This window comes from Dreissena polymorpha, chromosome 8 (assembly GCF_020536995.1).
Source record: "Dreissena polymorpha isolate Duluth1 chromosome 8, UMN_Dpol_1.0, whole genome shotgun sequence".
NCBI classification, from domain to species: Eukaryota; Metazoa; Mollusca; class Bivalvia; order Myida; family Dreissenidae; genus Dreissena; species Dreissena polymorpha.
The window spans coordinates 36,470,872-36,498,159 of record NC_068362.1 but is presented as its reverse complement, the minus strand read 5'-3'; the positions used below and the strand labels follow the sequence as shown (position 1 = coordinate 36,498,159).

Below are 27,288 nucleotides of genomic sequence, written 5' to 3'. Positions count from 1 at the left end.
CCGTCAACGTTGCCCCACCTCAGCCTGTAATGCCAACCGTCAACGATGCCCCACCTCAGCCTGTAATGCCAACCGTCAACGATGCCCCACCTCAGCCTGTAATGCCAACCTACAACGTTGCCCCACCTCAGCCTGTAATGCCAACCGTCAACGATGCCCCACCTCAGCCTGTAATGCCAACCTACAAGGGTGCCCCACCACAGCCTGTAATGCCAACCTTCAACGTTGCCCCACCTCAGCCTGTTATGCCAACCGTCAACGATGCCCCACCTCAGCCTGTAATGCCAACCTACAAGGGTGCCCCACCACAGCCTGTAATGCCAACCTTCAACGTTGCCCCACCTCAGCCTGTAATGCCAACCAACAACACTGCCCCACCACAGCCTGTCATTCCAACCTACAACGGTGCCCCACCACAGCCTGTAATGCCAACCTACAACGTTGCCCGACCTCAGCCTCTAATGCCAACCTACAACGATGCCCCACCACAGTCTCCGATAATGATGGTGACGCGAAACACCAGCAGCTCCCCTTTACAGACTGAGAGCTACAACTATGAAGGTCCTCTGCCTCCCCTTGCTGTGCCAGTTCGCTTCGCTTTAGACATGCTAAATGAGATGGAGGAGCAAGTTGGGGTAAATCATCAGTTTTGATAAAATCGTAAAATAAAACGAAGTACCAAATAATAATAATGAATATTAGAGAATTAAATTGACAGATTACTGCTTTTACTACTACTTTTATTCAGAAAAACAATAATATTAGGAAGGTTTAAATTTCATGGTGGATTGTTCTGTTGCAGTATGAAGACATCGAGGCCAGTAATGGGAATCCTGAGCAAGGAGTGTCTCACCCATGTTCTTGTTGTAGAAAGGTTGACTCCCTTCAGGTCACTGTGCAAGAACTTCAATTACAGGTATTGGTTCCATCATTATTTGTTTATGAGAAAAATGTTAATGAGACTTTAGTCTTACCATATACTATCAGGCTTTCTCAAAAGTTTAAATGGTTGTACCAATAATTTGATTAAACTTTCTGTGCATAATTGCCGTCATTGGAACTCGCACACCTGGGTAAGGAAGTATGATAGGGAAATAATGGAATCGTCAACCTTTTATCTTATAGAAAGTTTTATAAAAGCTGGTCATGTATTATATCAATTTGAATTAAAGTATCTATGACCAATTAAGTGTTTCATTATATTGCAGGTGAAGTCACTTGAGAGACTGGTTGAGAGGTCGCAAAGCACAGCCCCAAGGGTCCAGACCCCGACCAGACCAATCCCAGTACGACAACACCTTCAGGCCATTCAAGATGGCAACCTTTCAACAGAGGTGAGTTTCCTTTGCATGCAATAGAATTAAACCAGAGTACTCTTTCTTAAAAAGGCCTGTATTGAAATAACCCCTCCCTCCTGTCAGCAGTGTTTTTTTGTATACAACACAATTTTTTGTTAGTGTTTAAAAGCCTTTTACTGGATAAATAAAGGGAAAAATGACAACTGGCTCCTCTCAGTGGCCATGTTTTTCCAAGTACAAGAGCAATTTTCATATTCAACAAATGTTTGACCAAATATAAAAAAACATTTGGCAGTAAAATATCTTTTCCTCGAGTGTTGACATGTTTTCACTCTACACTTATAGAGAACTTCCCCACCAACTGGCGGCCATGTTTTTTGTAATGATTACTTCGGACCAAAACCATTTTCAAACTAAACAAATATATACAGGAAACAAATGATCTGATCAAATTTCATGAAGATTGGGCGAAAAATGTGACTAAGAGTGTTTACAATTTTTTTTTAAATATAGAGAATATAAAGAAAAAGCCCCCCCCCCCACCGTCAGTCATGTTTCTGGACAGACCAAAACCATTTTGGAATCAATCAAAGTATCCAAGAAAAATATGCTCAAGATAGCTAAAAACATTCATAATAAATTCCAAACATGTGTTAAAATTACAAAACAAATGTATATTTCAGGAGAAGATTAAGGCAGCCATCCAACATGAACCAAGGGAAGCAAAAGCCCTTCAGAGAGCCATGCGGGCCATCTTTTCACCTCAACAGCTCGTCTCTTGTTCTATGAAGGGGGCCTTCACTTGCAGACATGGGGCGCCAAGACCTGGGCTACCACATGAAGACACTGCTATCATTATTGGTAAAATAATAGTTTATTCTCCATCTTTTAATAACTACATTGTATTACTACTATATGTAAGGTGCTATGCAAAGTTATTGATTATACCCCACACATGCAAGTTGAGGGGGGTATACTACTAGAATGAGCTTGTCAGATTGTCAGTGGGCTATCATGGTTTCTGCTCAATAACTTGAGTTTGGTTTGATCTGTCAACATGAAATTTACAAGGATAAGCTTTTCTCATTTTGTGAAGACAACGTGAAAAATATTATGTGGCAAAGTGGCATGTGGGGGTATTCGTCATGTCTGTGACAAAGCTCTAGTTTTACATTTATATATAGTTTGTGTACAAAATTTATAAAAAATTTAAACATGAACCTAAAAAATATTATTTGATATATTTTCAGAACAAGTCAGCCAGAAATATGGAACCTCTATCCCAGAAGTAGAAAAGAAATTTAGGTAAGCCCTCCACAGACTTTCGGGAGCCTATAAGGGAACTGACGGTGTTTAAATGTTGATAAAAGACAGTCACATGTATATATGTATATATATATATATATATATGTGTGTTTGTGTGTATAGACATATTTATGTATATTTATTTATGTACGAGGGTATGAATGTTGATTTATATTAATACTTTCTTCTCTTTTGTTTGCGTATATTTATTTATGTATATGTGTATGAATGTTGATTAATATTAATACTTTTCCTCTTGTTTGTTTGAATAAAATTACTCAGTTTTATTATATGATTTTTCTATTTTGCTTATTTTTCTTCCCTTCCAACAACACATTTCAGAAGTGTATTGATGTATGTTAAATGTTCGCTTTTTCGTTATGTTTAAAGTGCGCAAAATGTACGTTAAGTGTGCGCTTTAACAGAAGTGTATTTATGTATATTAAATGTTCGCTTTTTCGTAATGTTTAAAGTGCGCAAAATGTGCGTTTTTTCCCCAGGAAAACGCACATTTTGCGCACTTTAAACATAACGAAAAAGCGAACATTTAATATACATAAATGCACTTCTGTAAAAGCGCACACTTAACGTACATTTTGCGCACTTAAAACATAACGAAAAAGCGAACATTTAACATACATAAATACACTTCTGAAAAAGTGCACATTTAACGCACATTTTGCACACTTTAAGCATAACAAAAAAGCGCACATTTAACATACATAAATACACTTCTGTAAAAGCGCACATTTAACGCACATAAAAGTGTCTTTGTAAATAAAGGTAATATTTAACGCACATAAAACGCATATAAAGCGAACATTAATGCACAAAAATACAGACAGTGTATTTTTTTGTTGACAAAAAAAAAACACTTGTTAAGAAAAAAACGCACAAAAACGCAGTGCCAATAACGCCACGTTAAACATACATTAAACGTAAACTAAACGTACGTTTGCCACACATTTTCGAGAAGGGTTATTTGTGTTTCGCCACCAGACATAAGAGAACTAAAATAATATCTTCATTCTTTATTAGATACGGTACATGTATATAATCTCCGACAAAAGATTGTGGTCGCGATTTAAATATTTTCCAGAACTCTGGCGGAGACTTTCGCCTTAGATCACTCATCTAACGACAACGGGAATTATTATACGATTATTTTTCACTAACGACATTGATAGTTATACTATTTTTCTTATTATGTAGTTCCACGCTCTCAGTGTCCGATACTGTATAAACCAACCTGTAATAACCCTCATGAGCAATCAACAAATAACTGACCTTCAACGATTCTGTGCGACCGGTAAAACAATCTTAGGTGTTGACAAGACCTACAACCTGGGTGAATTTTACGTCACACGGACTGTTTACAAAGATCTTTCGGTAAAACGTAGAGATACAGGAAGTAATCCCTTAACATTTGGACCGACATTTATACATATGAATTCTTCAACCAAAATGTATTCCTGACTTTTTTCACGACATTGCTGACAACCTGTCCAATGTTGAAATAAAAAATCTGGTAATCGGTTCAGATGAAGAAAAGGCTTTTCTAATAGCAATAGAACGGTGCCTTCCAGAGAGTACGCATATGCTTTGCACTAGGCATTTGCGTCAAAACACGAACAAATACATGGAAGATAAGATCGGATTTCCACTGACAGTGCGGCAACAAATATATGACACCATTTACAGACGCGATGGGTTAACGTCATCAAATGATGACGACACTTTTGATTATCGCCTTCACCAAATAAGAAGATCAATAGAATCATTTGATAACAACGTCGAAGACAAAAAAGTTTCTTCCATACTTTAATGACAAACTAGTACCAACTTTAAAGACTTATATTATGTAACCATACAAGAAGAAAAGAATCGGATACAGATGGACGAACAATAATTGTGAATCCGCTAATCATATACTCAAGGCCGCCACACATTGGAAACAAACAGAGATACCAAAATTTATAGAGGTAATAAGCAACATAGTCGATAACGAAACTACAGAACGTTGCCGAGCTATAAGCGGCACCAGGGCAACTATCAACTAACAGAAAGATATGCCCATCACTACCAGCCAATTGACAATTGGTCGGCAATGTCCCAAGAAAACAGATATATTCGACAAAGAAAATTCTTGTCTGATAAGGGGCGTGGTTCAATCCACTAATGGCCTGCGCACATTCTACAGAGCACCCTCATCAGGAAAAAAACCAAACCAAGTTAAAAGAAAAAGTGCAGAAAAGTCGCACACACCTGTGAAACGATTAGTGCTTGGAACAATTCAGTCACAATGAACGTTCTGTCAGTGAAATCAGACTCAACAAAACATACCCTACGCTGTTTTTCCATAATAGCTTGCACTCGTATACCGTTAAAATCCACTATGTTTTATTTAAGCATGTATGTCAATACTATTACTGATGATAGTCATGTAGTTTTTTGTTTAATTAAGACTAAATTAAGATTACAACGAAAAATATTGATGTTGTGTTAATATTAACATAGTAAACTCGTCTTGCATTTAATGGCTGGAAATACGGGTTTTCCTTCAATATATGTTGTATGTTATTTGCTGTTTTTAACATACTCGTTTAGGCATAACAGATAAAATAATTCTTTTTTTCTCACCTTCTGCAAAATGTGTAATTTTAAGAAAAACGAACAACATGCTAACACTAATGTATGTTCAGACCTTAGCTTGCTCACATGTGTTAACAGCATACGATTTAAGAAGAAGTAGTAGTAGTAGAGCTGGTGGTAGCAGTGATGGTGATGGTAGTAGTAGTAGTAGAAGTAGTAGTAGTAGTAGTAGTAGTAGTAGTAGTAGTAGTAGTAGTAGTAGTAGTAGTAGTAGTACTAGTAGTAGCAGCAGTAGCAGCAGTAGTAGTAGTAGTAGAAGTAGTAGTAGAAGCAGTAGCAGCATCAGCAGCAGTAGTAGTAGTAGCAGCAGCAGTAGCAGTAGGTTTAGTAATAGTAGCAGCAGCAGCAGTAGCATAAGTTAGCATTAAAATTCACTTTAATTTGAAAAAAAACATTCGCAAACATAGTATATTAAGAGGAATTGAATTTTTTTTTTCATTTTAAAGTAACATTTAGCTGTCAAATTTATTTCAAAACACGGCATATATGCATGCGCACTTGTTTCAATTAATGCAGATATTTGACAATTTTTGAAAAAAGGCACTCACTTTGTAAAGCACTGTGACTTAATACTTTATGTACACCTATTTTCTCAAGTGCTACTATTGTTACTAATCTTGTTATGTCTTACCTAGGCGACAAAAAGGAATTGCAGTTAGAATGCGTGATAAAAATTTGCGAATCGTTTATATCAATTTAAAAGTGCTGTTCATATTGATCAAATAATCGTTGTTTTCTTGTTAGTTTTGTGAATTTTATTAGGTATATTTTTCGGTAAGAGTTTCGTGGATATGCATCAGGGGTGGCGAAATCAAATGTCCGAGTTGCCAGGGTCGTACATTTGCTTGTCTGGGCAACTAACTTTTTTCAATTAAGTTGTCCGTGGACAACAAGTTTGTTAAAAGTCGCGTCCAGGTATACAAAAATACATTGTATTAAAGCCGTAATTAAGTTTTACAAAACCGGATGTTGACACGCGATTACATTGTCAGTGCTATTTGCGGAGCAATCAAGCTAAAATACGTGCACTTTCCTGCGCAGTGATCTCCCTTATTCTATAAGAGACCGGGAGCATGCCGCATTTTCAACATTCCGCCCGACTGTTAGACAGTGTACAGACTGGTTTCTTTATTTTTACAATCAGACGGAAATAAAAAGTATCAATCTAAGATAATCAAAACACGGTCTACCTTGTTATTTAAGACGACTTTAATGGTAAAGATGAAACTTTTTTTTCAATCTTCAACAACGGAGCAGAAACCCGAAGCTTTGAGCAGCCCACCTCCCAAAAAACTAAGAAAGATTATGATTAAAAATATGATCTAAGTAAACGCACCAGAACTTTTCAAGAAACTTGGCTAACAGATTTTCAATGGTTACCAGTTTTTATAATCAAATTGCTACCAGTAGCGGAGCCTCAGTCTGATGAGGTCCACATATTGGACTAGTTTAATTTGTTAAGATTACAATGTACTTTTGTTTAGCACATGTTTTAATAATACTAGCTTCGCAAGTTTTAAAGTTTGAGAAAGTCTTTATATTGTTTATAATATACTGCTATATATAATGAATGTACCATTGAAATACAATAATAAACAAAACAAGCAAATCATACTCTTTTTGATATATTCCACATTATTTAAAATTAATCAATAAATGTGTTTATAATTTATATAAACATTAACGGACAAGTGAAGTTCAGCAACGGGCAAGTTAAATTTCCTAAATGGTTGTCCGTGGACAAGTATAGTTTTTTGAGATTTCGCCACCCCTGTGCATATATGCCTAGCTGTTCAAATATTGTTTCGCCTAATGTCGTTCAATTTCGATTCAATGTTCTGCGTCATTATTTGCGTAAATGTATTTCAGTGAAATGGTAAAGCTAAATTATTAAATATTAAGCTATTTTTATAATGCTTTATACTGTAAATGGATCTCATTCAAACTAAAATCGTAAAACATGTAATATTCACAGTTCAGATAAGAATATTCTTCACTGTAATTAACCCACTACAGCAAATATGCCTCTGTTTTATTTTGAACAATTCAATATTAATAATGTGTATGCTTATTATCTAACACTTTTTTAATATCAAAATACTTAGTTTTACAGATTATTTTAAGTTTGGGTGTGAACAATTCTTTGCTTTTGGATTTCGTATTGGTTTATAACTCTTACATGAATAATAAACATGTTATGACAGTATCTGAATATTAACTGTAATGTGATATCGCCAAGTTTCATATTGTATCAATATCATTGGATGATATCACTCTTGCGTCTATGTTTCATGATACAAATACACAATTTTATTAATAAATCGAATAATTGTTTAACAAAATTACTACCTAAGTTTTATGATGTATTTTGAATGTGTTGTGACAAAAATAATATAGAGGATTTTAATTTACATATTTTTTCTTACATCTTAATTTATGAACATGTTTAGTTATTGTTTGAGAATGTACATTCAACACAATTAAAACAAGGGACAAAATTGTCACAAAACCAGGTTTTCATTGTGAAAAAAAATCTGATAAAGGGAGACAACTCAAACTGAACTTTTGAAATGAACAAACAAAATTAACCCCCTTTGTAAGTTTGTTTTAAAATAAATATATTTTTAGTCGTGGCGACCTTGACATTAGAGATATTGACATGATTCTTTCGTGCGACACACCGTCCCATGATGGTGAACAAATGTGCCAAATGATTTTAAAATCTCATAATGAATGACATAGTTATAGCCCAGACAAGCTCATTTATGGCTATTTTTTACCTTTGAACTCAAAGTGTGACCTTGACCTTGGAGATATTGACGTAATTTTTTCGTGCGACACACCGTCTAATGATGGTTAACAAATGGGCCAAATGATTTAAAAATCTCACAATGAACGACAAAGTTATGGCTCGGACAAGCTTGTTCCGCCCGCCCGCCAGCCCGCCCGCATTCGCCAATCTAATAACCAGTTTTTTCCTTCGGAAAACCTGGTTAAAAATTGTTAAAACAAAACTGTTTAGTAATTTTTGTATGATCAATTTTATTCCCCACTTAAGATGCTTTGATATGTTTATATTTAAGCCATATTCCTTATTATTACTATAATCTGCAGTAGTCAGCTAGTTTAAAGTTGCATACATTAAGTAATAAACAAGGGCTGTTTGTAAAACATGCATGCCCCCCATATGGGCTGTCCATTGTAGTGGCAGCCATTGTGTGAATACAATTTTTGTCACTGTGACCTTGACCTTTGACCTAGTGACCTGAAAATCAATAGGGGTCATCTGTGGGTCACGATCAATGTACCTATGAAGTGTCATGATCCTAGGCGAAAGCGTTCTTTAGTTATAATCCGAAAATCATTTTACTATTTCAGGTCACCTCGACCTTGACCTTTGACCTTGTGACCTCAAAATCAATAGGGGTCATCTGCAAGTCATGATCATTCTACCTATGAAGTTTCATGATCCTAGGCATATGTGTTCTTGAGTTATCATCCGAAAACCATTTTACTATTTCGGGTCACCGTGACCTTGACCTTTGACCTTGTGACCTCAAAATCATTAGGGGTCATCTGCGAGTCATGATTAATCTACCCATGAAGTTTCATGATCCTAGGCGTATGCGTTCTTGAGTTAACATCCGGAAACCATTTTACTAATTCGGGTCACCGTGACCTTGACCTTTGACCTAGTGACCTCAAAATCAATAGGGGTCATCTGCAAGTCATGATCAATATACCCATGAAGTTTCATGATCCTAGGCGTATGCGTTCTTGAGTTATCATTCAAAAACCATTTTACTATTTTGGGTCACCGTGACCTTGACCTTTGACCTAGTGACCTCAAAATCAATAGGGGTCATTTGCGAGTCATGATCAATGTACCTATGAAGTTTCATGATCCTAGGCCCAAACGTTCTTGAGTTATCATCTGACAACCACCTGGTGGACGTACTGACAGACCGACATGAGCAAAGCAATATACCCCCTCTTCTTTGAAGGGGGGCATAACAAGGGCTGTTTGTAAAACATGCATGCCCCCCATATTGGCTGTCCGTTGTAGTGGCAGCCATTGTGTGAATACGTTTTTTGTCACTGTGACCTTGACCATTGACCTTGTGACCTGAAAATCAATATGGGTCATCTGCGAGTCATAATAAATGTACCTTTGAAGTGTCATGATCCTAGGCAAAAGCGTTCTTGAGTTATCATCCCAAAACAATTTTACTGTTTCGGGTCACCGTGACCTTGACCTTTGACCTAGTGACCTGAAAGTCAATATGGGTCATCTGCGAGTCATGATCAATGTACCTATGAAGTTTCATGATCCTAAGCGTAAGCGTTCTTGAGTTATCATCCGGAAACCATTTAACTATTTCGGGTCACTGTGACTCTGACTTTTGACCTAGTGACCTCAAAATCAATAGGGGTCATCTGTAAGTCATGATCAATCTACCCATGAAGTTTCACGATCTTAGGCATATGCGTTCTTGAGTTATCATCCGAAAACCATTTTACTATTTCGGGTCACCGTGACCTTGACCTTTGACCTAGTGACCTCAAAATCAATAGGAGTCATCTGCAAGTCATGATCAATCTACCCATGAAGTTTCATGATCCTAGGCATATGCATTCTTGAGTTATCATCCAAAAACCATTTTACTATTTAGGGTCACCGTGACCTTGACCTTTGATCTAGTGACCTCAAAATCAATAGGGGTCATCTGCAAGTCATGATCAATCTACCTATGAAGTTTCATAATCCTAGCAGTATGCGTTCTTGAGTTATCATCCGAAAATCATTTTCGTTCAAAACCAATGCAATATTTAAATTTACATTTAAACATTCATTCAACAATCATTGAAATTTCATACAGATTTAAGTGAGTAAACCCGAGATTTCTGCCGCATTTTATGACGTCTTGCGGCTCTTAAGGCCCATACATCAATATTTGGCAGGTTCGCAGCGGACATTATCAGGGTTGTCTGAACAGGTTTATTGATATTGCATTAGGGCTGGCTGTGTCTGTTTCACAAAAGCACTACATTGTTTTAATTGTGGTGAATATATATTTTAGTATCAGTCTTTAAATATTAAAAAAAAATAATTTGGGGTTTTCTGTAACCAAGCTTTATTAGTTTGCCATTATATAATAGCTCCAGCAAAATTATGTCTTAATTCAAAGGTAAATTATTGTAACGCTACGTGTAAGAAAATGGGCAAAACATAAAAGCAATGTGCAAGCATAAATTCTCACGTAAAGGTACTGGTATCAGGCGATACGTTTAATTGTTCAATTCCTTTAATTTGTTTGTACCATATACACATAACAAGAATATACACATATAGTAATAGAAAGTTGGTAAAATCGATTCAGTAAATAGTTTTGTAACCACCACTTAGGCGAAAAATAACTTTAAACCAATCATGTATTTATAATGCATAATTTATATATATATATATTAAATTGCTATCCATTTAATCTATAACAAAAATCCATGTTTATAGTCATGCAATATGCACATTAATTTGTTACAAAAACACTTATTTTTCACACGCTATAGATAATTTTATGTGTCAATATATGGTAGTTTTTTTTCAGAGCTATCTGTAAAATAAAGCTATAGCTTTATACGGTTTATATATCAGATAAAAATTCTTGTTATCTTTTTTTTGGAAAATAATTTATAAACAATAAAAGCTATATGCATAGATTTACGCTTATACACCAATTTAACCAGACTTTATTTAAAAACATTCAATAGGCATATCATGCAAAATAAAGTCTGTACTTGTCTGAAGATAAATTCCATATAATATATAGAATTTATATAATAATCATACAAATACCGGCTTTACTGGTTCAATTTCGGTATTGGTGGTGTGTAGCCTAAAAGCGGTGTTCTGACTGGTCGTTCATATTCGCGGATATGAATTTGGAGTTACTGAAATTAAAATGCCAATGAAAAACGCTTTTAAATTCATTTGATCGTAACATTACACATGAGCGACAAGTATTTGTGTCACAGAACGATTTTTATATAAATTTTTTAAAGGAAAATACATTTAAAAAGCCGTTATCTGTTTATATCCGCAATTTTCAGTCATATCCGCGGATATGAGTCATATACGCATTTTAGTCGGACCCACACATACTTATCAATTCACTTACTGCAACATATCATCATGATAATCATCATATTCAGTCTGATTACCGTAGGTTTCCTCGTATAGCGCATAGTGTTTTACCTCCAAAAGTCAAATTAAAAAGCCGATGCGCGCTATACATTGATACAATGCTTTCCTAGCTGCTAAATTGGTAAAAATATGTTTGTAATCGCAAATAATCAAAATCGCCACCGTTTATTTTTCCAGAAAACTACCACCCTATAATCGTATAGACTGAGGGGCCATTGTCGAAACAACAAGAAGTCGCTACTGGTAGATATGAACGCGGTAGAAGCAGTTTTGGTCAAAAATAAATTTGTTTGAATAAACATGCGGACATTTCTTTGTTTGTGTTTTTACACGTCTTTATTGATGAGTTCCGATGGGGACTGTTGTCGACATTCTGGAGAGCAGACAAGGGAAGGTGCAAACGAGGTCTTTTTAGCTGGTAACGGTAGGTGTGCAAGGGGGTCATTTTGCACTTTGTAATTAATTGGCAGATGTTATTGAGTAATATGTGCTGCCACGACTTGTTAAGACGCTAATTGACATTTGAGACACTAATTGACACTTGAGAACATGAAAATATGCAATCGCATTTTGTGTGTATAAATATTGAACGTTCAACAGTGGTGTTTCAAACATTCGTTAAAATTGTCAAAATACATTGCTACGCCCGCATACCTCAACAACTGTATACCTGTCTCCCATGCAACATTCAAATTTAATGCCCATGCTTTCCCGAGGAAAAATCACATGATGTACACTAATTCTTATTTTCTCACGTTTTTCACGAAATGCACGTTGACTGTTAATATTTGCTAGAAAATTACAAAATTATCAGAAAAGTATAGTGCTATGCAACCCATGCTCATAATCATAATGACGCTTCCTATTTTGAATGCGTAATAAAGCTTTCCAATGCCCCGGATAATTGGATTGTGCAATAGTTAAACGGCGACCATTTTCGGTCCGATTGGGTGGTTTTATTGTCTTTAAATATTTTTTCTCCATTTTTGCATTTAAAAAACAGCCTGCGCGCTATACACGGGAGCGCGCTATACGTGGAAACCTACGGTATGTGAAACCCATTGTTGTTAAAATGTGCAGACATTTTGGAGTACATTATTACATACATTAAAAGGCAAGAGTTCCTCAACACAAAGCGTGGCAACCTGTCCATAATGGATTACATTTCCAAATTAAACAGAAAGGCCGAACACTTTCAATATGAAGAACAAAAAGAAGGGTTAATATGTGACATGATCATTAATGGCATGAATGACACAAAGTGAAGTGAAAGAATGATGGAAATACCAGTGACACAACTTACCATCGAACGTGTCGTGCAGGTTTGTAGGTAAATAGAATTGACCACATCGCACATTAAATCACTTGTCGAAAGCCCTCAATTTAACAATGCTAGAACGCATCAAAGCCCTCATAAGCAACAAAAGTACTGCGCCAAGTGTTGCAGAAAGCATGAAAATAGGAAAACAGGTTCATTGAGACAGAAATTCTTGAGTGTATGAACCAGAGTATTCCTCAAAATATTAGCACATCTGACTCAGTCGCCAGTTATGGCACAGAGGAGATCAAACCACTGGCAACCCTGCACTTTGTGAGGTACATCTCACAAGTGAAAGAAGTAATAATGGCATTCATGCTGTACAAAAGGTTGGTTAAAGGCAGTTACATGTACAGTACCTTCAGTGTTATGCAGGTGACAACTATACTGATGAAATCTGGAGATCTTCTGAACATGACTGCAATATTGAAATGTTGCATTGTGATTCCTATGCCCAGTGTGCAGTGTGAAAGGGGTTTCAGCACCCAGAATAGGATTAAATCCAATTACAGAACAAGCATGAAGGAATCAACACTGGATGACCAGAATGATGTGTTGTCTTTACATAAATAAAACAAGTAAACAAGAAATAACCTACATAAATAGATGGTTAGATTTAAAAAAAAGAAATAACCAAACATAAATAGGTAATTAGATTATATATATTTGTACAATGGCAGCGATTTTTGTGTGAAATTGGGAAAAGTACCTGTTTCGTACAAATTTTGAAAAATTAGCTGAAAAAACCCAACACAAATTGGGAACATTCGCAATGTGAAATCTAGATTGGGAATAATGGGTCTTTTAAAGTTTGAAATTTGGGGAAAATTGAATGTGTTATGTTATTGGCGATTTATGTTGTATCCAGGGACGCGTCAATGTGTTATGTTATTGGCGATTTATGTTGTATCCAGGGACGCCTCTTTTCCGCAAGCGGTTCGTGTTCTTCATATTGAGCATTTTTACCAAAAATATCAACTTTCTTAAACTGTCCAAATTGAAATACAAACATATGTATCATCTATAAATAGGCCTAGGCAGAGCTCCAGATAAGCATCGTTTTATCGTTATTACGATTTGTATTTAAAGAAAAACAAGAAAGTCAAAATCCATTGTATCAAAACGAATTGAGACAGATGGATCAGAATTATGACTGACCGTTTGATCGTACGGAATTTCCGATTTCTGCGCAGCGAAAGTTAAATGAAAACGAGAGTTCATATACCCGAACCGTGAATAAGTTGATTGTAACCAATAATATTCGCATTTGCGTTTCCGCTCTTCTGTTTACAAAATGAAACATGGTGGTTGCAAAGCGTGGACGAGTTCCAAAGAATATTCATTCTGCGACAACGCCAAGTATACTGAGTTTCATTTCGCGGCGAGAACATATTCCAAAGTCTATTGTTGGCAGTCTTTTATCTGATACAGTGTCAAAAGCGGTTGATGAGGTGCTCTCTAAGATCTCCAAACCCAAACATCGCTGTATCACCCAAAAACAGATTTCGGCATGGAACAATGACTTTCCCTGGTTACAGATTTAAGGCTCGGATGCCATTATTCATTTGAAATGTTCTTCTTGTATTAAACACAATGTGGCGTCTGTCTGGGCGAGAGAGGGCTCGTGCAACATTCAAAGAGACACCATAGTCAAACACAACAAAAGTGCAGAACATAGAAAAGCTTTAACAAGAGCACCGCCTAGCGGGTGCAGACCGCTCATCTATTTTTGCTTTTTAGAGGTGATAGGACCTATCACAATACTTCAATGAAAATGGGGGAGGGGTGGGGGTGGAGGTGTGTAAAGTGTGGGTGTGTGGTCATTTAAAAACTTTCCAAAAAGAAAAGAAAGAAAAAAATGGGGGGGGGGGGTCTTTGGTGGGATGGTTAGAAAATCTTTCAATAATAAAATGGTAAAAATAAAAATTTGTGTTTTTTTAACCATGTTTAAAAAAAAATGTTTTGGGAGTCGGGGGTGGGGGGGGGCGTGTTGAGAGGGGGGTATAGTGTGGTGTGTGGTTATTTATTAGATGATCTTTCAAAATGAGAAAAAAATGGAAAAACAATGGACAAAATGGTCACACAAGGTTTTCATTGTGAAAAAAAAGTCTGATAAAGGGAGACAACTCAAACTGAACTTTTGAACTGAATAAACAAAATTACCCCCCTTTGTAAGTTTGTTTCAAAATAAATATATTTTTAGTCATGGCAAACTTGACCTTGGAGATATTGACATGATTCTTTCATGCGAGACACCATCCTATTATGGTGAACAAGTGTGCCAAATGATTTATAAATCTCACAATGAATGACATAGCAATGGTCCGGACAAGCTCATTTATGACCATTTTTGACCTTTGAACTCAAAGTGTGACATTGACCTTCAAAATATTGACACAATTCTTTCGCGCAACACACCGTCTAATGATGGTGAAAAAATGTGCCAAGTGATTTTAAAATCTCACCATGAAAGACAAAGTTATGGCTTGTTCCGCCCGCCCACCAGCCCGCCGACATTGGCCAATCTAATAACCAGTTTTTTTCCTTCGGAAAACCTGGTTAAAAAGCTCCTTTAAATCACACCCTTAAGAGAGAAAGTATATATGTACATGTAAGCATATTCTTTAGCACTTCAACATTTTTAAAAGGGTTTGCATTCTGAAAACCTTAAACCTTGAACACCAACACAATTGCAAGTTAGGGTACTTTCTGACACAGTTTTCTGCAGTAGTGATTGTACTTGCTCAAACAATCCATTCTAGCTGGATTGTTATAAGACACAGTTTAGAGTTCCAATAGTAAAAGACTGTGACTCTCCACACCCAAACATTACAATCAATTTCAAAACAATCTGTACTTGTTGTAATCAATTTCTGGGTCGGCCCCGCCTGCCATTCCAACGTTTCCACGGCCACAGGCGATGTGCGGAGCAGTGTTACCATCAAACTGGGCAGTATTCACATGGGCTCCTGTCTGTAAAGAGAGCTTCATATAATTCAACAACAGATCTCCAGTTGCATGTGTCACTAATGTGGAATAACCAAAGTATGACAAGACTTTAATACATCAAATTAAGAATTATATCACATGAAATGAACTTCTGTTCTATTTTACCACATTGCCAGGTCAGACAATACTTCAATGTGTCAAATGAAGAAAGCCAAAGAGAGCTCATCGTTCACAACAGCCTGATGCAGAGGTGTCCGTCCACTCTTCACATCCGGCATGTTAACATCCGCCTTGCCATGAATCAGGAGCTTCATGGCCGCCAGGTTTTCAGACTTTGCAGCATGATGTTTAGGCGTGTAACCTGTAGATATTTCATTGACCAGTATTACATGGGGGTTAAATATATGTAAATGGTAGGGTATACATCATATAAGAGTTACTGTAAACATACTTTAAATACTTCAAAATCACATTGAATATCCATGGAATTTAGTGAATCATTGCATTTCCTGAAAAAAAAACACTTGCCATTATAGCACCCGACATTCAGTTCGGGAAAAGCTTCTGTGGGTTTCATGTTGTTGGCCTAAAGTACCGGAGCAGGTTGTTCAGGCAATCGATTCTATTGTAGAGCACTAAAAGGTGGGCTGGTTTGACGCCTACATGGTCCACTAGGGCAGTGTCTGCCCTCGCATGAATCAAAAGGTCATCTGCCTTTGGTTGGTTTGTAATCACTGCCAGGTGCAGTGGGGTCTGGCAGAACAGAATTCAAACCATTTGTATGGTATATTCTCTTAATTTATCTTCATTCTTCAAATTTCAAAAAGCACTTATATGTTCACTAAAAATATTAAAACCTTTTCCAAATTTATGTCTACTAAAAAAGGATTACAACTTTTTACACTTACAATGTCCACTAAAACATTTTACACTTATATGTCCACTAAAAATGATTGAAACCTTTTACACTTGTATGTCCAGTAAATAAAAACTTCATACTTTTCATTAGATGTCAACTGGACTGAAAGATGCCCATATTGGTTTGTGGTCAGAAAAATAGCTGTCAAAAACACCGGTCATCAAGATCCTGTCATCCAGATTTGAATATATATGATCAAGTATAGACTTATAGTCTGTAGTAGGTGTCGTGATGTACTGATGGAAGCCAGAGAGTGTCTCCAATGGTGTATTTGATTTAAGGTCAATATTGAAATCTCCCAGAATGATTATAGAACTTGATGATAAAGGTGACAGCAAATCTTGGAGGAAATAATTTGTTTCACTTCTTGATATTTTTGGTGACACATATAAACATACAACATTAATGTTATAAGGATTCAAATTGATAGTTACTGACTCAATAACTCCTTGAGAAGGAATAATTTTCATGTGATTCCTGATTTTGTATGCACAATGTTTGTAATATACAGCAATTCCATATGGAGATCTTGTAGAGTCAAATTCACTCAAAGAACAGTCAAAGCGCTTTAAATGGTAGCCGGTAAGCATGTAGTCTTCTATGTTGTCTTTTTTAGACAGTTTTGTTTCTACGAAAATATTCACATCTGCTGAATTAAAATTAGGATCTAGCTCTATATCCAGAAAATGAGCATGCAGAGACCTTGCATTGTGAAACATGACAGTAATATTTTTTTCATCAATATTTGTTGGGAAAATTAATGAATGACACAATTTCTTTTCAAGAAAAAGTCTGTTCATTTCATCTTTAACTGATGAGCTAACACATATCTTCCCTTCATTTAAAGTGCGGATGAAGACTTGATTCAATGACTTCACTCTGCTCAAGGCTACATAGTGACAATGACATCTTGATCTTCCTTCAAAATCTACAACTGCTGCCTCCATAGTGTCTCCTTGACATCTGTGTGCAGTTTTTGCTGAAGCTGGTCTCAGAGGGATCTGAGTCCTGAGTACCTCCGCATTTCTATATTTGCCCACTGGAAATTGTCTTTTAATTTCTTCAACTGGAGTCCAAGAATTAGGAATTTTCTGTGTATAGAGGTGTAAGTGTGATTGTCTAGTTTTTATTCCAATTTTGTCATTCTCAAATTTCACCCACACAATTATACCCTTATGAGATATTTTTGAGTGTGTTAATCCCATCACTTGACCAGATGCACCATTGGCTAATCCATCATCAACATCCACATTGGTAGATAATTCTACTCTTGACTGCAGTGATATGCTAAGGGTTTTGGAGAGTCCCATTGTTTTTGAAAGTTTATTTGGTATTTTCTGTATTATTTCATCTTTGACATTTTCTGCAACATCTCCTATAACAACATCCCAGGCAGTGAGGCGAATCTTATCAGTCTGACTTGCTAGTGTATAAACTAAGTCATTGTGTGCATCAACTTTTTCATTGGTCATAAAAATATGTGTTGTGTTTGTTGGATATTCATTTGTCAAGTAGGAGGTTCCGATAACTCTAGTTTTCAGAATGCTTATGTCTTCATTGTTATGATCTCCTGTGCGCAAGCGGTTGAGTAACTCCGCATAAGGAGCATCATCTTTTTGTCTCATGATTTGTGTCAGACAAAATACTTCAAACAAATCCTTCCATAGATTTCTTGCAAGTGGTCCATAGTCATCTTTTAGATTGTTGAAGATCCAGTCATCAAACACAGGTTTCAATTGGTAAAAATCACCAACCGCAATGACAGATAAGCCTCCAAAATCCTTAATGTTTCCCATAATCTCCTGCAATCTCAGATTAATAAAATTAAACATGTTATTTCCAACCATAGAGCACTCATCTATAATAAGTACACGGACAGATTTAAAACTACATCTTAATGAATTGCGCTTTTCATTTGACAATTTTTTATACTGAAATCCTTGTGAGGCAGGAATCTGAAAAATATGATGTAGTGTATTGCCACCTATTAAAAAGGCTGCCTTTCCTGTTGGTGCTCCTAGTAAAACTTTTAAGTCATCTGGGTTTGCACCAGGTTCTTTATTCAAGTAGCGCAACAACATCTGGTAAACTGCATGGGTCAAGGCTGTTTTTCCAACACCTGCCCCACCTGTTAAGAAGGTAAAGAATGGGGTGTCTGAGTTCTTAACCTTATGAAGTACATAATAAAAGAAAATCCTCTGTTGTGTATTAAGTGATCGGATCAACTGAGTATATTTATCATCAGTTACCATGTTTATAACACATGATTCCTTTGTTGCTGTACCTTGTACTCCTAACCCAACATTCAACTCTACTGCTTCTGGTGAACTGTCCTCTGGATCTAGTGAAGCAAACAATGGATCAACTTCAAGAAGTGCACATTCCTCCTCAACATGCTGTGTATTTGGAGCTACTTGGTTCCATTGTTCTTGTAGTACATCTTCATCTATTTCTTGAAGCTTTTCCACTGCCTCATCGATTTCCTTCGTCTTGTGATTGTATTCTTTTATTTTCTCAGTAATAGTGTCATTGATATTAGTCAGTACCTGAAATTGTTCACAGTATGACTGAGAAAGACCAATTAATTCATCTTCGCATCTCCATGGATAAAATAACATTAATGATTCTCTGTAATAGTTCTCAGAATCTTTATCAGGATGAAACCTAACGTAACGGATACATACTTGTTTTTGTCTTCTTACAAGCTTGTAACCATTGCCTAGTTCATAAAATTGTTTGCAGTTTTCATCATATGGCTGATCGTTTTCATCAGAATTGTAATCCATAAAAGTCTGTTTCCTCTTTGTAGCACTTGTCTGTCTGATTCTTTTATATTTTGAAACATAATCAGCTAGGCAAAGTGTGTCCAACTGGGGTGGTCTTCTACTGTATTGTTGTAGAATGCCTTCTGCAATGACATCATCACTATCATCTGGCAAATTTTCAATGGTACTGAAGTCTTTTAACATCACTGTTCTTTTTTCTACAGGACTGGTGTTTATGAAAATCACATCTCTTGTTGCTTTGTACAATGGTATTTGCAGCAAGGTGAATACTGCTTCTTGTGCAGAAATTTCTACATTGTTCAAAAACTTGTTGCCAATGAACTTAACCTGTTGCCTGATGTCATTATTTCCCTCTCTTGCTTCTTTTGCAGCATGGTATAGTAGATTGCTCATTCCTCTCTGACTTTTTGCTATATAGCTAATTATGTACATGGCGCAGGAGTATGCATCTATAACATACTGTAAATCCATATTTGCACGCCAACATTTGAGGAGAATAGGGTTGTAGTTGTTTATTCTTGTTTCTGATAATGACCTTTTCAAAAACACTCTTGGTGAAGATAATGAAGATCTCACTGCTTTCAAATAATCTTCCTTATTCATGTTCAGGAGGGTTAGGAATTGGTTGAAGTCTAGGTAATGATCTTCTGGTTTGGGTTTATGAAGGAATTCGCTGATCTTATCCCAACTGTGTTTATGCTTTTGTTCATCTTCACCTACTTCACACTGCAGAGGCTGGAGAATAATTGTCTCATCCATTGGCGGCAAAGGAAAATTAAAGCGGCATATTGGTTTGTTGTTTTTCTTACAGGTCCTAGAATGTGAATGTGTTTGTAAGTTAATGAGGTCCACAAGCTCTTCTGATTTCGCACAAGTGACATATTTGCGGATGAAATGTAAAACATCTTCTTCTTTATTTTCTTCATACTTTGGAGCATCCTTCACCCACACAAGCATATGAATATGTGGGGAGCCTCGCATCTGGAATTCCACTTTGTAAAAGAAATCTTGTATTTCACCTACTGGGTGTGAAGAGTTGTTGAGGACAGTGTTGATGAATGTTCTAACCTGGTAATCAAAATGTCGTGCACATGTCACAGGATCTTTTTTCACCAGCTCTTGTTTCTTAAACCATGAAAATTGATGGACTTCTTCTTTGGAATACTTCTTTTTGTCAACTGTTTCCCCTAGTATTTGCAATAAGTGTGTCCATCGGGTATCTGCTGATGAAAAAGATGCAAACCATGTTGGTATGCCAAGATATCGTATCAACGCAAAGAGGTCTTTCTTTACCTTTTCCCAATAAGGTGGTGATCCACGAAGTTCTTTGAACACTCGGAAGCCTAAGTCAGTGTGAATTATTGTGTTTAAGTTATCTCTAGATTTCAGGAATCCAGCAGTAAGGTTTTGCTGCTTTCCACATGTTTTTCGAAGACAGATATTGGCCTTGTCTAAAATATGTTTCATCTGGACTTTTTTCAATTTGAAAAAAAGATTTGGAATATGTCCCGCAACTCTTCTATCAGTGCGTCGGAGTTCAGATTTACATAAATCAGTATAATGAACTTTTACATCATAATCATTTTCACTTTTCATTTCTTTGCCGCAATATAGAGAAGGAAAAGATAATGATTCTGCATGTTTGTCTAAAAAAATGCTTAATGGGCTACTTCCTTCACCTGGTGCAACTGACAAAATGTCTCTGGTTTCTTCCATTATATTTTGTGCTTGCAGTAGAGTATCCAAAGGACCTGCACTGGCCCCATCTAATGGATCTTTATCAAAAACACCTTCCAACCTTTCATATTCCAAATCATCATTGCTTTGTTGTTCCTCAAGGCTTAAATCCGAATCAGTTTTATGATGTTTCACTGAGTATTCCATAGTGCCAGTCTCCACAAGTTCAATAGGGTTCACATCTGTACCAGACTTTAGGTGTTGCTCCCACTCTTCATCAATAATGATACCTTCTTGCTGATACAAAATACTGTGCTCTGTGAGCCACTTGATTGCACCTATAACTTTGTTTGGTCGCACATATTCATAAAGGTAGTGCTGTTTATAGCCAAGTCTCCTTTTCAGTTTTATTGGAATGCACTCATCATCACACTGTCTTCGTGGTAAAATTCTTGCTGTTTTATTGACATCAGTTGGCACATTGACAACATTTCCTGTTATGCTTACTTGGCCCCCTCTTGGTAGCTCTCTCATCTGCATAAACGGAATTCTTGCTGCTACTAATCTCTCTTCCAGTTGTGTTAAGTCTAATTCTTGCGGTAGATTTTCAAAAAAAACACCATTTTGTCTAGATAGAGGAGGTATTCTTTTATTGGATACATGGGATTTACATGTTGAACAAATGTACACTTTTCCATTTGAACTTTTGATTTCCATTAAACAACTATCTTTTAAAATGTCATTTCCTTTTTTCACTGTTGATAGTGAGGTAACATTATTTTTATACCAGAGTTGATCACAAATGGTGCATATAAAGTTTGGACCACTCCGTACTTTTTTGTGAAAATTATTGATCATGTTTTTTTCCATATTGTACTTCTTCCTTTTTGTCTCTTGTTCTTTGAAATTAGCATCAACTCGTTGTCTTTTCTTATTTATTTTTTCATGCTCTCTGTTTTCAGAAGAATTTCTTTTTCTTGTACTTTCACTCTTTTTGTACTCATCTGACTGTCTTTTGACTCGCTTATGTATTTTTTCATGCTCTCTGTTTTTAGAAGAATTTATTTTTCTTGTACTTTCACTCTTTTTGTACTCATCTAACTGTCTTTTGACTCGCTTATGTATTTTTTCATGCTCTCTGTTTTCAGAATTTATTTTTCTTGTACTTTCACTCTTTTTGTACTCATCTGACTGTCTTTTGACTCGCTTATGTATTTTTTCATGCTCTCTGTTTTCAGAAGAATTTATTTTTCTTGTACTTTCACTCTTTTTGTACTCATCTGACTGTCTTTTGACTCGCTTATGTATTTTTTCATGCTCTCTGTTTTCAGAAGAATTTATTTTTCTTGTACTTTCACTCTTCTTGTACTCATCTGACTGTCTTTTGACTCGCATTTGTATTTTTTCATGCTCTCTGTTTTTAGAAGAATTTCTTTTTCTTGTACTTTCTCTCTTTTTGTACTCATCTGACTGTCTTTTGACTCGCATTTGTATTTTTTCATGCTCTCTGTTTTTAGAAGAATTTCTTTTTCTTGTACTTTCTCTCTTTTTGTACTCATATGACTGTCTTTTGACTCGCATTTGTATTTTTTCATGCTCTCTGTTTTTAGAAGAATTTCTTTTTCTTGTACTTTCACTCTTTTTGTACTCATCTGACTGTCTTTTGACTCGCATTTGTATTTTTTCATGCTCTCTGTTGTTAGAAGAATTTTTTTTCTTGTACTTTCACTCTTTTTGTACTCATCTGACTGTCTTTTGACTCGCTTATGTATTTTTTCATGCTCTCTGTTTTCAGAAGAATTTTTCTTTCTTATATTTTCTGTTTGTTTATACTCAGCTGATTGTCTTTTCTTTTGCTTTCGTTCTCTATCTTTTTCTCTCACCACAGCTGAATTGCTTGAGTTTTTAGCCTTTGCTTCGGACAATTGAAGCTGACGTAGAATTTCTTTTTGTAGTAGGTCTGTTCCTGTAAGACTTAAACTGTTTTGTTGAACACTCATCACAGGCTCAAAATGATTTGTATTTCTATGTTTTATATATATAGCTACATTTGGCAATCCTACAGACGTTCTTTGTAAATAGTCATGCTTAAATTCTGCCCATTTCCAATTTACACCAACTTTAGTGTACATATATATATTTGATTGTAACAGATTTGCTGCAGCAAATATTTCCACTTCTGTTGCCCACTGACCAATTTGTTCCATTTTTGATGTCATTAGGTACTCATGAATTTGGCAAGGGGAATGCATAACTTTTTGTATGGGGATGACATGCATGTGAGCACAAACTGCCTTTCTCACCTGGAAGTGCTGGCTCTCACTACCCGTTATAATGTAGGACAGTGAACGGAAGAAACAGTTTCCATCCCCAATAATACTTTCTGTTGCCAGTGGTTCTGTATCACGAAGCATGAGCAAGCTCCTTGCAGCTGTAGTAGATTGTTTTAAAAGTTGCAATTTAAGTTGTGAGCAAAAGGATGACTGCCACTCAAAATCAATAGGTGAAAATGTTCTTATTTGGAATTCATTAATTTCTTCATTATTTACTGCTCTGAGGTGAACACCGGAATCATTGTTACATTTGTGTGATAAAAGTTTTTGGTTAGTGCTATATAGCAGCTTACAATTTTTGCAGAATGTACATTTGTGCTTTTCTAAAAGATGCTCTGTTGAAAATGTTCTTTTACAAAAATTACATGAAAACTGGCCTTTACAAACATGTGTCTTCAGTCGTTGGGTAGAGGAACAGATAATATTACACGTTTCACATCGGGGACATGTATGTTTGGAAAGTCCCTTTTCTGTAGTAAATTCTTTGAAACATGTTCTGCACCAATAGATGTTTCCATTATAAATGTGAGCTCCACGGTTTCCAAGAAGAAAATTCATGTCTGGAATAAACAAGAGCACCACATAACGGGTGCGCTCGGCTACAGGTTCAGTTTTGAACAAGGGCTGTTTGTAAAACATGCATGCCCCTCATATGGGCTGTCAGTTGTAGTGGCAGCCATTGTGTGAATACTTTTGGGGCACTGTGAACTTGACCTTTGATCTAGTGACATGAAAATCAATAGGGGACATTTGCCAGTCATGATCAATGTACCTCTGAAGTTTCATGATCCTAGGCCTAATTATTCTTGAGTTATCATCAGGAAACCATTTTACTGTTTCGAGTCACTGTGGCCTTGACCTTTGACCTAGTGACCTGAAAATTAAGAGGGGTCATCTGACAGTCATGATCAATATACCTATGAAGTTTCATGATCCAAGGCGTAAGCATTCTTGAGTAATCATCTGGAAACCATTTTATTATTTCGAGTCATTGTGACCTTGACCTTTGACCTAGTGACCTGAAAATCAATAGGGGTCATCTGCCAGTCATTATCAATGTACCTATGAAGTTTCATGATCCTAGGCGTAAGCCCTCTTGAGTTATCATCTGGAAACCATTTTACTGTTTAGAGTCACTGTGACCTTGACCTTTGACCTAGTGACCTGAAAATCAATAGGGGTCATCTTCCAGTTATGATCAATGTTCCTATGAAGTTTCATGATCAAAGGCGTAAGCATTCTTGAGTTATCATCCGCAAACAATTTTACTGTTTCGAGCCACTGTGACCTTGACCTTTGACCTAGTGACCTGAAAATCTATAGGGGTCATCTGCGAGTCATGATCAATGTAACTATGAAGTGTCATGATCCTAGGCAAAACCGTTCTTGAGTTATCATCCGAAAATCATTTTACTATTTCCGATCACCGTGACCTTGTCCTTTGACCTTGTGACCTCAAAATCAATAGGGGTCATCTGCAAGTCATGATCAATCTACCTATGAAGTTTCATGATCCTAGGCGTATGCGTTCTTGAGTTATCATCCGAAAACCATTTTACTATTTCGGGTCACTGTGACCTTGACCTTTGACCTAGTGACCTCAAAATCAATAGTGGTCATCTGCAAAGTCATGATCAATCTACCTATGAAGTTTCATGATCCTAGGCGTATGCTTTCTTGAGTTATCATCCGGAAACCATTTTACTATTTCGGGTCACCGTGACCTTGACCTTTGACCTAGTGACCTCAAAATCAATAGGGGTCATCTGCAAGTCATGATCAATCTACCCATGAAGTTTCATGATCCTAGGCGTATGCGTTCTTGAGTTATTATTCAAAAACCATTTTACTATTTCTGGTCACCGTGACCTTGACCTTTGACCTAGTGACCTCAAAATCAATAGGGGTTATCTGAAAGTCATGATCAATGTACCTATGAAGTTTTATGATCCTAGGCCCAAGCGTTCTTGAGTTATCGTCTGACAACCACCTGGTGGACGGACTGACCGACAGACCGACCGACATCAGCAAAGCAATATACCCCCTCTTCTTCGAAGGGGGGCATAATAATGTAAAACCTAGTAAATAACAAGCAAATTCGTAGAATTGATATCCCCCGCAACATATGCTTTGTTTGAGGATGGGTGCAAATCGGACGGATGAACATACTGACAGATGAACGGACGGAGGACAATACCTCAAAACTAAGACAGAGGCAGGTTCTTGAGCCTTCAAAATTTATTTAGGTGAATTAATAAGTCGTGCGTTTTCCACAAAAACATTCAATGTTTATATACACTCAATTTTCAGAGTGTTGCAGAGTGAACACAACATCTGTTATGTTAAAAAGATATGGCTCCGGACACAAAAGTGCCTATAGTAAAAAGCATTTTTTCAAGATACAAAGGGCCATAACTCTGGTTTTAACAGATGGTGTACAATGCCATTTGGCGTGAATCATCCTCTTATGCTTATATATACTCATACGAAGTCTCAATGAAATATGCGAAAGCACTTCTAAGATATGGCTCCGGACACAAAAGTGACGGACGGACGGACAGCCGGACAACGCCAAAACAATATCCCTCCACCTCTGGCAGGGGATATATACTCATACCAAGTTTCAATGAAATCCGCCAAAGCACTTCCAAGATATGGCTCCGGACACAAAAGTGCCTATAGTAAAAAGCATTTTTTCAAGATACAAAGGGCCATAACTCTGTTATTAACAGATGGTATACAATGCCATTTGGCATGCATCATCCTCTTATGCATATATATACTCATACCAAGTTTCAATGAAATCCGCCAAAGCACTTCCAAGATATGGCTCCGCACACAAAAGTGCCTATAGTAAAAAGCATTTTTTCAAGATACAAAGGGCCATAACTCTGTTTTTAACAGATGATGTACAATGCCATTTGGCGTGCATCATCCTCTTATGCATATATATACTCATACGAAGTTTCAATGAAATCCGCCAAAGCACTTCCAAGATAAGGCTCCGGACACAAAAGTGCCGGACGGACAGACGGACAGACAGCCGGACGGACGGACAACGCCAAAACAATATCCCTCCGCCTCTAGCGGGGGATAATAACTCACTTGCGTACTGGTATATAAAGGGATCAGAATTTATTTTGATTAGAACATGTACTGCAACATCATAGCAGATATATATATATATATATATCAAATTATTATTTAAGTTTTCCAAATCTATTCCTTTACACTAAATATATATATACATAATTTTTTAGTGACCTGTTAGAGAACATAAATACAGATTTAGATGGTTTATTTACTAAAGACGAGTTGAAATTATTTCTTATTTTCTATGCTGATGATCAAATTCTATCCGCAACATCACCAAACTCACTACAACACATGTTAACAGACATAGAAGCATACTGTAATGCATGGACATTGAAAATAAATACAGCTAAAACAAGTGTTAATTTTCGAATAAGAAACTCATTACACAAACATCAATATCTTTCTGTATGGTGAAAAACTAGAAGTTATTACTTCCTTTAACAAGGGCTGTTTGTAAAACATGCATGCCCCTCATATTGGCTGTCCATTGTAGTGGCAGCCATTGTGTGAATACGTTTTTTTTTCACTGTGACCTTGACCTTTGACCTAGTCACCTGAAAATCAATAGGGATCATTCTGCCAGTCATGACCAATGTACCTATGAAGTTTCATGATCCTGGGCCTAACTATTCTTGAGTTATCATCAGGAAACCATTAAACTGTTACGAGTCACTGTGACCTTGACCTTTGACCTAGTGACCTGATAATTGATAAGGGTCATCTGCAAGTCATGATCAATGTACCTCTGAAGTT

At 36.5% G+C, this 27,288-nt stretch overlaps 1 protein-coding gene and 1 long non-coding RNA gene across 2 annotated transcripts in view; one reads left to right on the top strand and one right to left on the bottom strand.

Annotated features, from left to right (window-relative positions):
• The first annotated feature begins 29 nt into the window (after positions 1-29).
• LOC127840445 (uncharacterized) lies at positions 30-13,348 on the top strand. The gene is made up of 6 exons (XM_052368861.1): positions 30-635; positions 803-916; positions 1,209-1,334; positions 1,982-2,159; positions 2,549-2,603; positions 12,985-13,348. The coding sequence occupies exons 1-6, from the start codon at positions 30-32 to the stop codon at positions 13,346-13,348; spliced, it is 1,443 nt and encodes a 480-aa protein (XP_052224821.1).
• Positions 13,349-25,057: 11,709 nt separating this feature from the next.
• LOC127841150 (uncharacterized) overlaps positions 25,058-27,288 on the bottom strand; it is a 54,526-nt gene continuing 52,295 nt past the window's right edge. Inside the window, exon 3 of the long non-coding RNA XR_008030735.1 lies at positions 25,058-25,329. This is a non-coding gene — a long non-coding RNA (uncharacterized LOC127841150). The remainder of the gene's footprint in view (positions 25,330-27,288) is intronic.

Excerpts from the sequence above, each read along its gene's own strand:
- LOC127840445 (XM_052368861.1), top strand. The coding sequence starts at position 30 with ATGCCAACCGTCAACGATGCCCCACCTCAGCCTGTAATGCCAACCGTC. Across the intron at positions 917-1,208 it reads TGCAAGAACTTCAATTACAG|GTGAAGTCACTTGAGAGACT; the intron begins GTATTGGTTCCA and ends ATTATATTGCAG. Across the intron at positions 2,604-12,984 it reads GAAGTAGAAAAGAAATTTAG|CACATCTGACTCAGTCGCCA; the intron begins GTAAGCCCTCCA and ends TCAAAATATTAG.